The sequence below is a fragment of the Mastigoproctus giganteus genome, chromosome 14, assembly GCF_048544385.1.
Source record: "Mastigoproctus giganteus isolate SK-2022 chromosome 14, ASM4854438v1, whole genome shotgun sequence".
Taxonomy (NCBI): domain Eukaryota; kingdom Metazoa; phylum Arthropoda; class Arachnida; order Uropygi; family Thelyphonidae; genus Mastigoproctus; species Mastigoproctus giganteus.
Genome location: NC_143588.1, coordinates 60,154,808 through 60,169,667, shown reverse-complemented (window position 1 = coordinate 60,169,667; position 14,860 = coordinate 60,154,808). Strand labels below are relative to the sequence as shown.

General features: G+C 38.8%; 1 protein-coding gene across 5 annotated transcripts in view; it reads left to right on the top strand.

Moving 5' to 3' along the window:
- rhea (Talin_middle and talin-RS domain-containing protein rhea) overlaps positions 1 to 14,860 on the top strand; it is a 771,509-nt gene that overhangs the window by 121,954 nt on the left and 634,695 nt on the right. For all 5 annotated transcript variants that reach the window (XM_090388755.1, XM_090388752.1, XM_090388753.1 and 2 more), the window contains exon 2: positions 6,058 to 6,227. In XM_090388755.1, the coding sequence (XP_090244881.1) occupies positions 6,083 to 6,227 (145 nt within the window). In that variant the 5' untranslated portion in view covers positions 6,058 to 6,082. The remainder of the gene's footprint in view (positions 1 to 6,057; positions 6,228 to 14,860) is intronic.

Here is a 14,860-nt window from a genome sequence, read left to right as displayed (position 1 = left end):
GACAGTGAAACACGAGGTTGGTGAACGTTATGGAGGCAGTTGTCAATAATTAATTGCATTTGTAGTGACGTAATTTCCTAGTTCTCTTCTCCCATTGGCTTGAATAAATATTATTAGGAGGAAAAAAATTTGAATGTATAGAGAGATATGGAACGTATTTATTCGGCTAGGTATTTTTAACGTCTGTTTACTAGTTCCATAGATGGGAGTGGAGAAAAGAATCCATTCATATTTAAAACGTTAAGTACATAAAAGTGAAATTAAAAAGGAATTTTCTCATTTATTAATGCAGAATTGTAATTCCTTCCCTCTAGACTTAACAAAAAAATTTCTGGAATCGATGTGGGCCAGTGGAAATCGTCTCTCTGACTGTTATTTATACAGCACTTGTTTATGATTTTAACTGCGATCAGTACAAATTCAAACAGCCCGAAGCTTAATTTTGGCAACTTTTTGGTTGTATATTTTTTAATAAGCCTTTTAAATTCAGTTGCTTATTGTTTAGTGTTTAAAATATAAATATATCCAGCGAATACCGAATGGCCAATTTTTAGGTACACCATCATTACGCAAGGAATCGATGATTTCGTCAGATCAAGTGAGTATTACATACCGATTGTATGTGTAATGAGAGAGAATGGGCCAACAGCCAGCGACACCTTGTTCTTAAGGTGGCGCTGCAACAGCACGGCTTAGATGAGTCCGGTATTGATAACTGGCACACGTACGTCGGTGCAAAAATTACGAACACTACCATTGTACTGGAGTGTTCACGCACAGTGGGTCAAATGAAAGCGCAGTATATCTGAATTCCCAGTGCCAGGGAGTGTTTTCTTGGTCTAAGTCACCCTAATTGAACGTCTGAATGCTACTTCATACTTGAACATTGCGGCCACCAGGTGCAACTTTTCGTACTCACAGTTTATTCAAACGGTAACGGTTACTTCCATCAGGATAATGCGCCATGTCACGAAACGTAGGTGGTTCGAGAATGGTTCCAAGATCACTGGAAAACTGCTATACCTCACTAACCTGCTCAATCAGCGGATCTCAAACTGATTAAGCCTCTGTGAATTATGAGGAACAAGCTATTCATGACAGTGAACCACCGCAATTCCAATCTGAGGCAAATGCAGAAACCTCCATGAACCAGCACTCCTGTAAAACTCTTTCTGCACTTCACAGAGTTTGTAACCCTATAGCTTGATGCTGCTCTGAGGACTAAAGAAATTGATACGTGTTACTAAGTCAGTGTATATACACTGATGAGCCAAAACATTATGACCACCTACCTAATACGATGTTGGTCCTCCACGTGCAGCCCAAAACAGCTCATACCCGATGAGGCATGGACGCTACAAGATTTCTAAATGTGTCTTGTGGTATCTGGTACCAGCACATAACCAGCAGATTCTTTAACTCCTGTAAAGTCCGTGGTTGAGACGCCGCAGATCGGAGTTGCTGTTCCAATACAAACCACAGTTGCTCGATGGAATTGATGTCTGTGGAATTTGGAGGCAAGGGCAATACCTGGAAGTCTTCCTCATGTTCCTTGAACCAGTCTCGAACAATCCGGGCGGTGTGGCATGGTGTATTATCCTGCTGAAAGACGGCACCGCCAGAGGGGAAGAACATTGCCACGAAAGGGTGTACCTGGTCAGCAATAATGTTTAGGTAGGTGGTAGACGTCAGAGTGCCTGGTGCATGGTTGACTGGACCCAGGGTATCCCAGCATGACACCACTGCCACTGGCTTGTTTTCGTCCCATGGTGCATCCAGGCGCCATCACTTCCCCAGGTAAACGACGCATATGTACCCGGTCGTCCATGGTGCAACAGTAAACATGATTCATCGGACCAGACGACCTTCTTCCAATCACTCAAGATCCAGTTTCGATACTCGCATGCCCATAGTAGGCGCTGTAGCCGGTGAACTGTGGTTAGCATGGGTACTCAGAGTGGCCTGCGGTTGCGCAGTCCCATTTTCAGTAGGGTTCGATGTACTGTGTGTGTGTGTTGTGACACATTACTCCAGTCACCAGCATTCCAGTTACTGGCGAGTTGCGCAACAGTTGCCCTTCTGTTGCCACGTACCATCCGGGAGAGCCTGCGCTCACTTCGAGCATCGATGAGCATGGTCGTTCAACACCTCGCTGGCGGTTCGTCGGTTTTCCCACCTCGGACCACTTTCAGTAGGTACTAACCACGGCTGACCGTGAGAATCCCACCAGCCGTGCCGTTTCGGATATGCTCTAACGCAGTCGTCTGGCCATTACAATTTGGCCTTTGTCAAACTCGCTTAATTCCGCTGGCTTTCCCATCTGAAGAACAAGAGTAACACTGATTAACGGAGCTCAGTATCACGTATTTTTTATACCATGCCCACGCACCGTAGGCGCCTCCGTAGCCAGGTGAGCAGGAGCAGCAGTGCGTAGCACACGCTTCTTGATTAGACCTGGGTTCGAGCCCGTGACCACCAAATACAGAGGATGCGGAAAGGTCAGGGAATGACCACTGCATATCCCCGGAGCAATATGGCCTTAGTTGCTAATGCTCCTAAAATCCAAATAACAAACAAACCCACTCGCCGTAGTTCACCTGCATTTGCTTCGATTTGCGTAATGACTCGCTGGTCATAATGGTTTTTGACTCATCGATGTAATCAAAATGTAAACTTTTCATGAAGAAATGCAAGAAACTGTTGTTGTTTACTGTTGTTTGGTTTTTAGGAGCATTAGCAACTAAGGCCATATTGCTCCAGGATATGCGGTGATCATTCCCTGACCTTTCCGCATCCTCCGTATTTGGTGGTGACGGGCTCGAACCCCGGTCTAATCAAGAAGCGTGTGCTACGCACTGCTGCTCCTTCCCACCTGGCTACGGAGGCGCCTATGCAAGAAACAATGAGATTGATTTACAGCTACAATCGATACAACCCTCAGAGAAAGGAGTATTGGCCATGATCTAATCCACCCTTCCAGTTCATCCCAAAGATGAACGATTCATGCTCACATCAGGTTAAAATTTAAAGTTCCAAGCAAATCGATTATTTAACATTGGTCTCCCATGCGAAATTCGTGCAAGTCTGGTTTTTGTAGCCCATAGCATTATTAATTTGGGTTCTGCAGCTCGTGTGGAAAAATGGCGGTCGTGACTGCTCGTCGCGAGAACTTCACGTCAGTAGACTCAGTTTGCTAGATATAGATAGTACAGAACTGTCCAGAATATTAATTGGGCCCTCCAACATAGTTAAACGACAATCTCTAGTTAAAGCGTGAGAAAGCCCTAGCCTTTCAAAGATCATTGTTGGGACAATATAAATCCAGCAAGCAGCCTTCCTAACCGATTTAAAAACCCACACTTGACTCTCTTAAACTGACCTCTTTCCATCATTCCAAAGTCCAGAATGGCGAACAACGTACCACTTCAAGCAACTTGTGGCTTTCGTTAGTATTATATTTGGTTTGTGAGCTGAATCCACAATGAAATCCAACTCCACAATTCTCTACAAGTAACTCAATGTTGGGATGATGCTAACACTCTCTTCAGGATGCCACCAATCCCTTTCCGAAAGTGTTTCTGATCTCTCAGCAAAATGTTTTTTTCTTGACTTCTTTGAATACACTCAACTCAGAAAAGTTCAACCGGATTACAGCAGCATGTCCTGAGAAGTGACGAGTATAGCTTCTTACACGCATCAGACTGTGGGATTTCAGTCAGAGGGGGACATCCAAATATACTTATTACTGCACTAATATATCAATAGGGCGCAACGTGGAAAATAAAATGCCCCATAGAAGGGGTTGCGAAAGAAAAGTGTTTTACTACAGTTAAAATTAATGGTGCAGTAGTAAAACAAGGATTACTGAAATATGAATGGAGTGAGATAGGCAGGAAGCAAAAGTGAGGAGTGGGGAACTTGTCTACAGGAACATTACCAAATGTAAACAAACAACGCCTGCAACAAATTCCGCAACCCCCCCCCCCTTGTTATCTGACGAGACCCGCTAATATATTAAGACAGAAATTTTTTTAACGGGGCTATTACAAGATCAGCTTGGTTACTCCTTTTTAATTCTTTTGTTTCTGGCTCTGCATTTACTTGCTTTCAGTAATATGGACGTGACCGTTGGTTTTATAGTACATCAGGTTAGTGTCATTTTCAGAAAAACTTAGTCCATGTGTAGTCTCTGTAAGAGCAAAGGTTACAAGGCATCAATATATTGTCTATAATTGCTTGTATACTTCGATCGCTTTTCGTGTTTGCTGGACGAAAGACCTGAATTTCCAGAAGATGAAACTGTGCAGTCCTCGCACGGAAACTGACTTCAGCCATCATGTGAAAAAAAATCCCACGAAATCCCCCCATCTCATGTGTGTACAGTACTTCTCACTGATGAGTGCCAATAGGTAGCACCGAGCTTCCGTGTTGGAGGTTTATTTTTTCATTTTATTTAGCAATATCGATAATCTTTGTATTGTTTTGATTTGCCAAATCCATTATGTAATAGCCTTGTCTAGAATTTGTGCTCTGAATATATTAGAGGGTCGCGACGTCAGAATTTCTTCCTCAAAACTCGTCCAATGAAGTTTACAAGAAATTAACCCAGTGGTCTGTTTACAGTACCAGTGACCCACGCCGCTTATTTAAATCCCCCCAATAACACGAAATATTTTTGTAATCTGTCTTGTAAATCCTCTGACTATGTATGGCCGTCCCTGTGTGTGTGTGTAGAAAATATATAGTACTGTATATAAAAGGAAAAGGAAGAAAGTGACAAAGATAAGAGTACAGTATTTCCATAGACTAAGGCCACTGATAGACCAAAAGAACTCACCGACCATAATGAATATAAGACAAGAAATATAAGTAATAGAGCGAAGAGATACAGAAAAAGAGCAAAGAAATGCATGAAAAGAAAATTCAAAGGACTAGTTTTTACTGTATGAGACTATACGAATTGTTATTTATTGAACTGTATCTAACAGGCACAGCTGTAATTGTTAATATACAAGTATGCTTTAATACACTAAATAACAGTTCATAATTTTGGTTTAGGTTTATCCGAAATTAGTGTAAAGGATTATTCAGTAATCTTTTAAATAATAAGCAAACTTTAAACAACGTTAAGAAGTATTTTATCGCTTTTAAAATGTTTCTTGATATATCTTCCTATTTTGTAGGGTGACCTTTTCATTTGGGCACGTGTTAGTTCAACTCTTTCCCCTCTTCCCCGCTACCCATTCGAAGTACAAATAACAAATGCTTCTACGAAAGAAGGGAATCGCATTTCTTTTCCTCCCCTCTCTTCCCCGTGGTGAATAGCTGGCCATTAGAAAGAGTTTGCAGAGTGTTCCGTAAAGACAACGGATGGTGTCACATGGCTCGCTGATCGAGCATTAGACGTGTGCTTGTTGGAGCCTTCACGACTGCGCTTACGACAGTAGGCTCCGTCCGATGACTTCCGCAGCGTAGACTCAGGCTGCATGTCGCCACTTTGTCCGCTGTATTATCCTAGGAAGTAGTTGAGCTTCTGTTCCTTATAACAGTGAGTTGGTTGCATCTTCTCTGTCGGTCTCTGGGTAACACTGGAATATTCTATCTATCCTCTGGAGTAGTCATACGTACATCTTGTATATTGCATTGGCTAATTTTAGAACATCAGTTGAATCTCAATGAGTTACGTATTGAATAACAGAAAAGAAGAAATTGCATGGTTGTTTAGCGATATCGTTTACCATTCAAACTGTAACCGTATGGAGGGCAAGTGCTCCGAAAAATTAATGACACACGAATCATTTCATCGTTGCTGACCAGGAAGAACAAATTTCTCAAATGACTTCCACTACTCATTTTGCCTTTCTAAATCAGCAACTAGTAAGTTTCTTTCATGCTTTAAAAAGTGTTTTCTGCTATCTGTGTTTAAATATATTCAGCCATTTTTAATTAATTACTCATATATAGGCATTTTATATCGTACATATTTTAATATTATGATCTGTTCTATTTCCAGCAGATAGTTTCTTAAAACAATTTTTGATTTTTATTTAATTACAGTTAGGTAACCAATTGGAACTCCAAGATGACGCTCTCACTAAAAGTAAGTATTGTGAGAGCCGACAAAAGCGAGAAAATAATCAAAACGATGCAATTCGACCCGTCCACCCAAATATACGATTCATGTCGAATTATCCGGGAAAAGGTGCCCGAAGCCAATCTCGGAGAGCGTAAGTATTTATTTCTGATTTCATAAGAAATTACAGTTAGTCAACATTTTATTTATTTTTTTTTTTTCATAGTCGAATACTATATTAACCCCTCTCCCCTTTTTTAATTAAAAAATCATGATATTAGGTACATCACTTGCTTTTAAAGGATTTTGGGCTTTTTAATTTTTCAGAAATAATTAGCGAATCGTTTCGAATAATGACACTACTTTTCAATTAAATAATCGTTCTTAAATGTAATAACGCAGTGAACATCGGAAGTGTTGTGATCACTAATGGTCATAAGATAGGAACAAATGCGAATACCATATTAAAATGCAATTAAAAATTGAATCAAACGTTTATTATTTGTGAAAAACAAGAGTATGCCTGCCCCCGTAAACCATGTCGTGCATAACTTGTTGCAACATTCAAATTGAGTAATCAGTTAAAAACTGTCCGATTACATCTAACTGCAAACTAACAGAACCAACTTTTCCTCATTTATCCCTTCTATTGTTTTCTGGAATAACCTTCCTTCAGGTTATTTCCAAGGTTACAGTCTGTAGAAGTTCAAGTCTAATGTCAATAAAGTATCTTCTGTCTTCCCAACAACCTTTGACCATTCATGTTACTAAGTGCTGTACGTTCTACAGTACTTTGTTTTCAGAAAAAACGTCTTTTTTTGCGTTTATTGCTCGCACTGCCAATTTTAAAATTACTAACCATCTTTGTGAAAATGTGAAAAAGATACCATTTGGATTATTCTTTGATGTGGACAGTAACAGGGAGATTAGAGGCAGGACAAAGTCAAGCAGAGGCAGTGGCGTATCCAGGTGTCATCTTAAAGGGGGCATGGCAACCAGGTCCGGGTATCATCGTAAGGGGGGGGGGTCATGGCGACCAGGTGTTTTTTTAGAACGCCTCCTGCGTTCTTTTTCTTTAATTTCATCAAAATTTTGGTTAAGAGGGGCATATACCCTGAGCAGAGGTGACTAGCGTCTTTAAAATAAAATTATTATATACTGTATATATATAATTTGTATGTATTATGAAGTGTAATTTTTATAATTATATTATTGTAATAACTATTATATAGAATATATATTTTTTAATATTATATATATATATACACAGAGAGAATCGGATCTAACAGGCAGAAAATTGAGTTGGGGTGCCGCAAAAAAAAATAAATGACTTAGGGGTGCCGTTATTAAAAAAAGGTTGAAAACCATTGGTCTGGGGCTTCGCAGAGACATACATCACACTACTAAGGATGGAGTACAGGAAGGCTTCACGAAAGAGTCTATTTTATTAGAGATTATATAATATAATCTCTAATAAATACGAGACTAAAAAGATGAATACGAGACCGTTATTAAAAAAAGGTTGAAAACTGGTCTGGGGCTTCGCAGAGACATACATCCCTAGACATACACTACTAAGGATGGAGAGTACAGGAATGCTTCACGAAAGAGTCTTTATTTTATTAGAGATTATATGAATACGAGACTAAAAGTAACTGATTTGATTATCCGCTCTTCTTTGATTTAGGAAACATTTTTGATTCGACCAGAACACAATTTCATGTTTGAGAACATATTTTATTAAAATCCATAGGACACATACAGTTTTAGAATACGTTCACTTATTGAGTTGGACTTCGGTCTGATTTTCATTTTTCACATCTCTATGTCCTCCAATTTTTGGAGGACATAAAGATGTGTAAAGACTGGTTTGGTATAATATTATAATGGCTAGATGATACAAGGAAGCGGGCCTTTTCAGCATCTGCCAAAATGAGAGGGGGAAAAAAACAAAAACAAAAAAACATGTCATCCATACTTTCCCTGTAGGCAAAAAGTGGCTATCCAATTCTACTTTGAACTTTACCGAATTATCTGCTTGACCACTATGGAAAGCAGTTCATTTCAATTATCTACAATACTCTGCCCGAAAGTAAATTTCATGAGATCCATCCTTTTATCCTCAAAAATTTTACATTTATGCCCATCTGGTTCTTCTCTCTTGTGTCAGTGAAAAATAAACTTTCCTCGTTTATTATACTGATTCCCTTTAGGGCCTTGTATACCTCTATCAGCCCCTCTTCCCAAAGATATCTAGCTGCCATGCTTTGCAGTCTCCTCACCGTCTGAGCCGTTCTACATGTGGACATCAATTAGCACCCCTTGCCAATCTGATAGCCTATCCTTGAACCCTTTTTAGAAGTTCTCTCTCTTTCTTCGAATGTGTCCTCTAGACCTGAATACAACGTTCTAAATGCATTCTCACTATCCTTTTATATAAAGGGACAATTGTATCCTTTTCCCTACTTGAAAGGGCCCTGTGTGTCGTAGACAGGTCACTATTTGTTTTTCTAACCGTCTGTTTAAACTGCATGGAAAATTTCATGTCTGACTGAATCGTAACCCCGAAGTCCTTTTCTTCCTGTTTTATAATTGCTCTCCCCCCATTTTGTAAGTAACTCCTAGAATTCTGTTTCCTAGGTGCAAAACCTTACATTTAGAAACATTAAAGTTCAGCTGCTATTTATTAGACGACTATTTGTGCAACCAATTTAAGTCGTTGTGAGGTAGAATTGCCTAATTGTGGTTGTTAACCACCCTTCCTACCATTAAATCGTCAGAAGACCTTCCCCTGTACTCTTTCACCAATGTCATTTTGGAAGATCAATGTTACTTGAGGTAATGGACCTTTCTGTCTTGCCTGCCAAAAATTGAGCTGAAACAAAAAAAAAAAAAAAAATAAAAATTTTGTCGTTATATTTTTGTTTTTAATATTTACAAAAAATAATAAAATTAATAAATAGTTTTTATCGATGTTATGAAAATGTCGTTACTGCATACTGTAGCACAGTTTTCACCGCTATATATGGCTGTTTTATTCTCAGACGCATTTGTCTTCAAATAAAAAAAAAAATAAATACTTATTTTTATGGTATAAACCAGCGGTTTTCAATCTTTTTTTTAATAACGGTACCCCTAAGTAATTTATTTTATTTTGTGGCACACCCCTACTCAATTGTCTATCTGTTAGATCCGATTCTCTCTCTCTCTCTCTCTCTCTCTCTCTATATATATATATATATATATATAATAATTTTATTCTTTATATAGAGGTATTAAATAATCATTTAAATAAATAAACAATTATAGATCACCACAAAATTAAAAACACACCGTACACCGTTTTATAATGAAATAAATATATAAATTTAAAAAAAGTTTAAGTAACTTAAACCCAAATTACGTGGCACCCCTGGAATGTTGTTGCGTTACCCTATGGTGCCGCGGCACTCTGGTTGAAAACCACTGGTATAAACTGTTGGAGTGACCGCATGCCGGTATATTTTTCATTGCATGCTCGTTTCAGACACGCGCGCCATTGGTTTGCCATCGCTGGTGTGGTGGGTTTGCTGTTGGTTTGGAGAAGTGAGTTCGAAACCCGTCTGGGGAAGAAGGAATTCTTAAACGCCTTTTCAGCCGGAACTGTAGATAGTCGACCTCAAGTTAGACGGAGTACTCTTATTCAGGAACGGATTTACGAGCCAATCTGCTCCAAACAAACAGATATTCCCGTAAACTCACTCTTGTTCTGGCCATGTGCGCAGTGGGCTTCTATCTTCTCAATTCTCTTGGGGTATCACACCTGTCTTCTCTGATGATCAGAATACTCCAAGGGATGACTTACTGCTATCTCAGTGTTCCTTGTTGCATCTCCTTGTGGTGCAGTGGACTGTTGAACATTGACTTCCATCTGAACAGCAGCTGGATGGGCAGGTTCTGTGAGTATATTCTGTGATTCAGAATTGTATTCCACGGCTATGTAGTGTAGAGTGCGACTTTTCGTTGGGTACACAGATATGTCTGGAAACTGTACAGTATTATAAATAGGTGGCGGGGATGTCGGAAATGGTGGCTGAGACCCTCTGGTTTAATTAAAAAAAAAAAAAATAAATAAAATAAATAAAAAAATGGCCACATGAACTGAGACATTGACTAAACTAGTCAATTCCGAAGAAATATCTGAAACAGCCAACCATTACATCTGTTTAAGGCTTTTGCATTCCAGCAGTCATTTTCTTAAAAGGATTTTTTTTATTATGCATGTGGTTAGGTCAATAGACGATGCTAACTTAAGAAAAACTTAAACTCCCTGCTAACTAAAAATGTCAGTCAAAACTATTTGCATTTATTATTCAAAATTTTTACTTATTTCATTTTGTGTTTATGGACAAACCGAGATGTTTGTTATTTGGTTTTTAGGAGCATTAGCAACTAAGGCTATATTGTTCCGGGGATACGAGGTGGTCATTCCCTGACCTTTCCGCATCCTCCGTATTTGGTGGTCATGGGCTCGAACCCCGGTCTAATCAAGAAGCGTGTGTGCTATGCACTGCTGCTCCTATCTATGGAAGCGCCCAAACCGAGATGACTCGCAGGCTTCCTTTGCGCTTTCCAAGTTGTGTATAATCTTTTAGCACCATTATAACTTTTGACTTTGCGGCTATAGCAGTATCGTTGCTCTCACATTGTGGTGGAGGGTGCCTCCGTAGCCAGGTGGGACGCTTCTTGATTAGACCGGGGTTCGAACCCGTCACCACCAAATACGGAGGATGCGGAAAGGTCAGGGAATGACCACCGCGTATCCCGGAGCAATATGGCCTTAGTTGCTAATGCTCCTAAACACCAAATAAAAAACAACATTGTGTGGAAATGAGCTGAGTTCCAGTCCCTTTGTCGGCTGAAGTTGGGAAATACTTCTGTTGGGCAGGAGGAACTTTTATGGGCATTTTTTCGAGTTAGTTGGTCTCCGACGAAGGTTGCTTTTTGTTTTTTTTTTTTTATTTTTTAAAATACCGAAACCTCGGGTGTTCTACAAAGCGACCATAGAATATACGCCGACGTCTATACACTGATGTCTCAACGCCTTAGTTTCCTTAGTGTATATTCTGAACAATTCCATTCTGGTTTTTTTGGTTGAGTTTTAGCCGCATCAGCGACTGAAGCCGTACTGCGCCGTATATATTGTCTGTAAATTGCGTTCGCCTGAATTACCATGGCCGACCGGGCTAGCCGAGTGGGTAAAGTACCTGCCCGGCAACCCAAAGGTCGCGGGTTCGATTCCCGCCTCGGGCTTGGATCAAAGTACTGCAAAAACCTTGGGAGGTGCAATATGGCCACAGAAGCCGATGCGCCAACAACTATCAAATCAAAAAAAAAAAAAAAAATCAATGAATTACCATGCTACCTTCGACTGAGACCAACTAACTCAGCCACTTCGTGAAAACAGGCCCAGAAAAAGTTTCTCACGTCATCGACGGGATTCGAACTCAGATCTTTTCTACCTAATGTGAGGAGGACGGCGATTCTATCAGTTGTGCTACCGCGAGGGCATTCCTTTTTGTAAACGGGTATACTGCTTAATACTTTAATGTTGCATGCAAATGAACTTGGCAGTCTTCATGCAGATTGTTAGCAAAACATTGTCTGCGCGAGTAGCACAGTGTTATCGTCACCGTTCTCCCCACACCGAGTAGAAAAGGTCCGGTTTCGAATCTCGTCGATGACGCGAGGAACTTTAATGGGCTTTTTTCACTCCGTGGCTGAGTTAGTCGGTCTCGGGTGTAGCTAGCAAGGTTTTTTTTTTTTATCCCAGAAACGGGCTTTTTCGTCCAACAAAACAGGCAAATTAACCAGAAAACACACGCAATTTACAGACACAAATACAGGTTTATGTAAGAAATTACGGGTGATCTTAATATAATAATTTGAAAATTTTTTGTTAGCAGAACACTAGCCTCATCCTAAGTGATTTGCATACTATTAGGGATTAGCAATAGGGTTCACATTTATGGTATGGAGTTTGTTGAGGTCTGGCATAATGTTATAAAGATAGCACCGCTTCTTTCACTCTCTGCAGTACTACTGTGATATTAATGCCCTTAATGTGATTATACAAGTAAGATAAGTAAGGCCTCAGTCAGTACATAGCATTGATTTGTTGCACTCCTTCCCCATGAACTATTTTGTAGTGAAGGGTCCTCACTGTATGAGAGCGATGCGCTTAGCGAACGTTAGTTTATTCAGTGTTACGCGCTATAGTGCTATACTTGGGTAATTTTGTTTTTTGCTGCCTCATAACATGAGACCTTTGGCAGAAATTTATTGGCTTTAATGTTTGAAGAGTTTAACTACCTTATAATTAATTTTGCACTGTTTTTCATTATTACCTTCGAATAGCATGCCATTTTAGCAGTGCATTTATCAATATCCGAAAAAGTGCGGGCAACAGGAATATAGGAAATGAGCATTTTTACAGCCAAGTCGAGCATTGTTAAAATGTTTGTGGGTTTCACATAGGACAGGGCTCGACAACCTTTTTTTGAGTGAAGAGCCATTTTTGATCTAATTAAAAAAAAAGAAAAGGAAAAAAAAAAAAAAAAAAAAAAGAGAGAGAATCCGAAGAGCCGCACATCAGCTCAAGCTGTGGGGGGAGGGGGGTAGTTTTTATAAGAAATGGAATAGTGGGAAGGTGTTTATTAAAAAAATATATTTTTTGAAATATTATTTATTAATACTGAAAAAAAAAAAAAAAAAAAAAACGTAACAAACATCCAATTAGGTACGAATTAATATGACTTGCTGCTGAACTTCTTGAGCGAGTCTCTCATCATCAGGCGAGTATGCCGTAATTTTCATCTTTAAAGAGACCCGCATTGTTCAGACGGTTTCTTTATTTATTTTTAATATAGTTCTTGTTAGAAAATATTTGCCAGCAGAAATACGTCGAACCATAAACTGAGAGAAGTCCAAACGCAAATATTTTCAAATTTATATACGTGTCCGGTAAGCTACTTCACGCATCGAAAACAATTTCATCTTGCATTTTCAACTATTAAGACAATGATATGTACATAACTTACATTTGTATATATGAATGTGCACCCCCTGGTTAATAGCCATAAGCGGGTGTCTCTTAGGAGAAAATAAAGATAATACTACTACTACTACTACTACTAATAATAATAATAATAATAAATAACTCATCTATCGCCGTCCATTTGTGTAGAATTGCAAGGGCAGCGTTTTGCCTCTCCAAATCCTAAATTTCAGTTTTAAGGCATTTTAATTTTAGTCTTGCTCTCCACGTGTTTTAAGTTCTCTAACTCCATTTCAAATAGTGTTTCTTGTAGGCTAAAAGTTAAAGAGCCGCAGGTTGCTGATCCCTGACATAGGACCACAGAATGGCCACATCCAATAATGGATTTGGCCATTCTGTGGCCATTAGCAGCGTTTATAAATTATTGGTTTAGGCACCGACTCGGGGATTTTTCCCCCCTACTGTCTAATAAATGAGGATCACAAGAAGCAATCGTTTCTACTCTCCTGGTTCTAATTATATTATTCAAACTATATACTTTTCCCGCCCCCTTGAAAGTCAGAAGTCAGCACCTGTGGCCACTGATTCACAGATGGATATGAAAATTTAAAATTGCTGATCGAAAAGCCCACAAAAGGCAAAGAGCCACTGAGATCAGTGGCATTTATTTAAGTTTAATAGTCAGCAAATTTCTGACTATTAAGACAAATATTTTTCGAGAAAGTGCCATTTATGCTTAGAAACATGACTGTTATTGTTATTGCTTTCAGACTATTATTAAATAGAAGTTAAAAAAGCTGAAATAAACTGTATTTTTACAAATTACTGAATTCTAGTGTACCATATGCTGTTGTAATGAGTGGTAGTTAGAAATGCCAAACAATATATATATATAAAATTCTAATTAAATCCAAGTGAATCGAATATTATACAGCAGAAATAAGTAAAAAATAAGGTTAGCAGAGTAGACATCAGTTGCAGCAAATATGCAAAAACCACAACATGTTGCGTGTATTTAACTGTAATTTTATGTTTCAATAAAAAGAAATTAAATTATGCCAATAGTGTGGCAAACCAGTAGAGCGAAGAAGAATTTAACATGCAAAATTAAGAATTTTGCATGTTGGAGAAACATTATTAAATAATTATTTATATATGTATAATTTGATTCCCATGGTATACTGTTCAATATATACTGCATATGTATATATATATATATATATTATTATTATTTTTTTTATTATTTTTTTTAAGAGCAGAATTTTAAAATTGCAAAATAAGATGGCCAATTACAGTCCTGGGGTAATGTACGCGGACACTTGTATGCACATTACGAGATCGAGCCCGTATATTGCCACAAAAATGCAGTCCATTTTCAACTGCTCTGCTGGTATATCGGTTACAATAAAATTGTTATTGGCGATGAAAATATTGACATTTTGCATTAAGAACGTTCTGTCGTCCTTGTCAACGAATTTTCCTTCAAAATAACCCAGCGTGGTTGCACGATTGTTGGCTTATAAATGACAACGGAACCAATGCTTCTGAACGTAAGGTTTTGCACCTAGAGAACAAATATCCAGGAATTACATGATGGGAGATGGGTTAAACATGATTCAGGAAAAATATTTAGAAGTTACGATTCAGTCAGACATGAAATTTTCCATGCAGTGTAAACAATTGGCTAGGAAAGCACGGTTGTGGCCAATCTATGACATATAGGACCTTCACAAGTAGGGAAAAAAGATGTC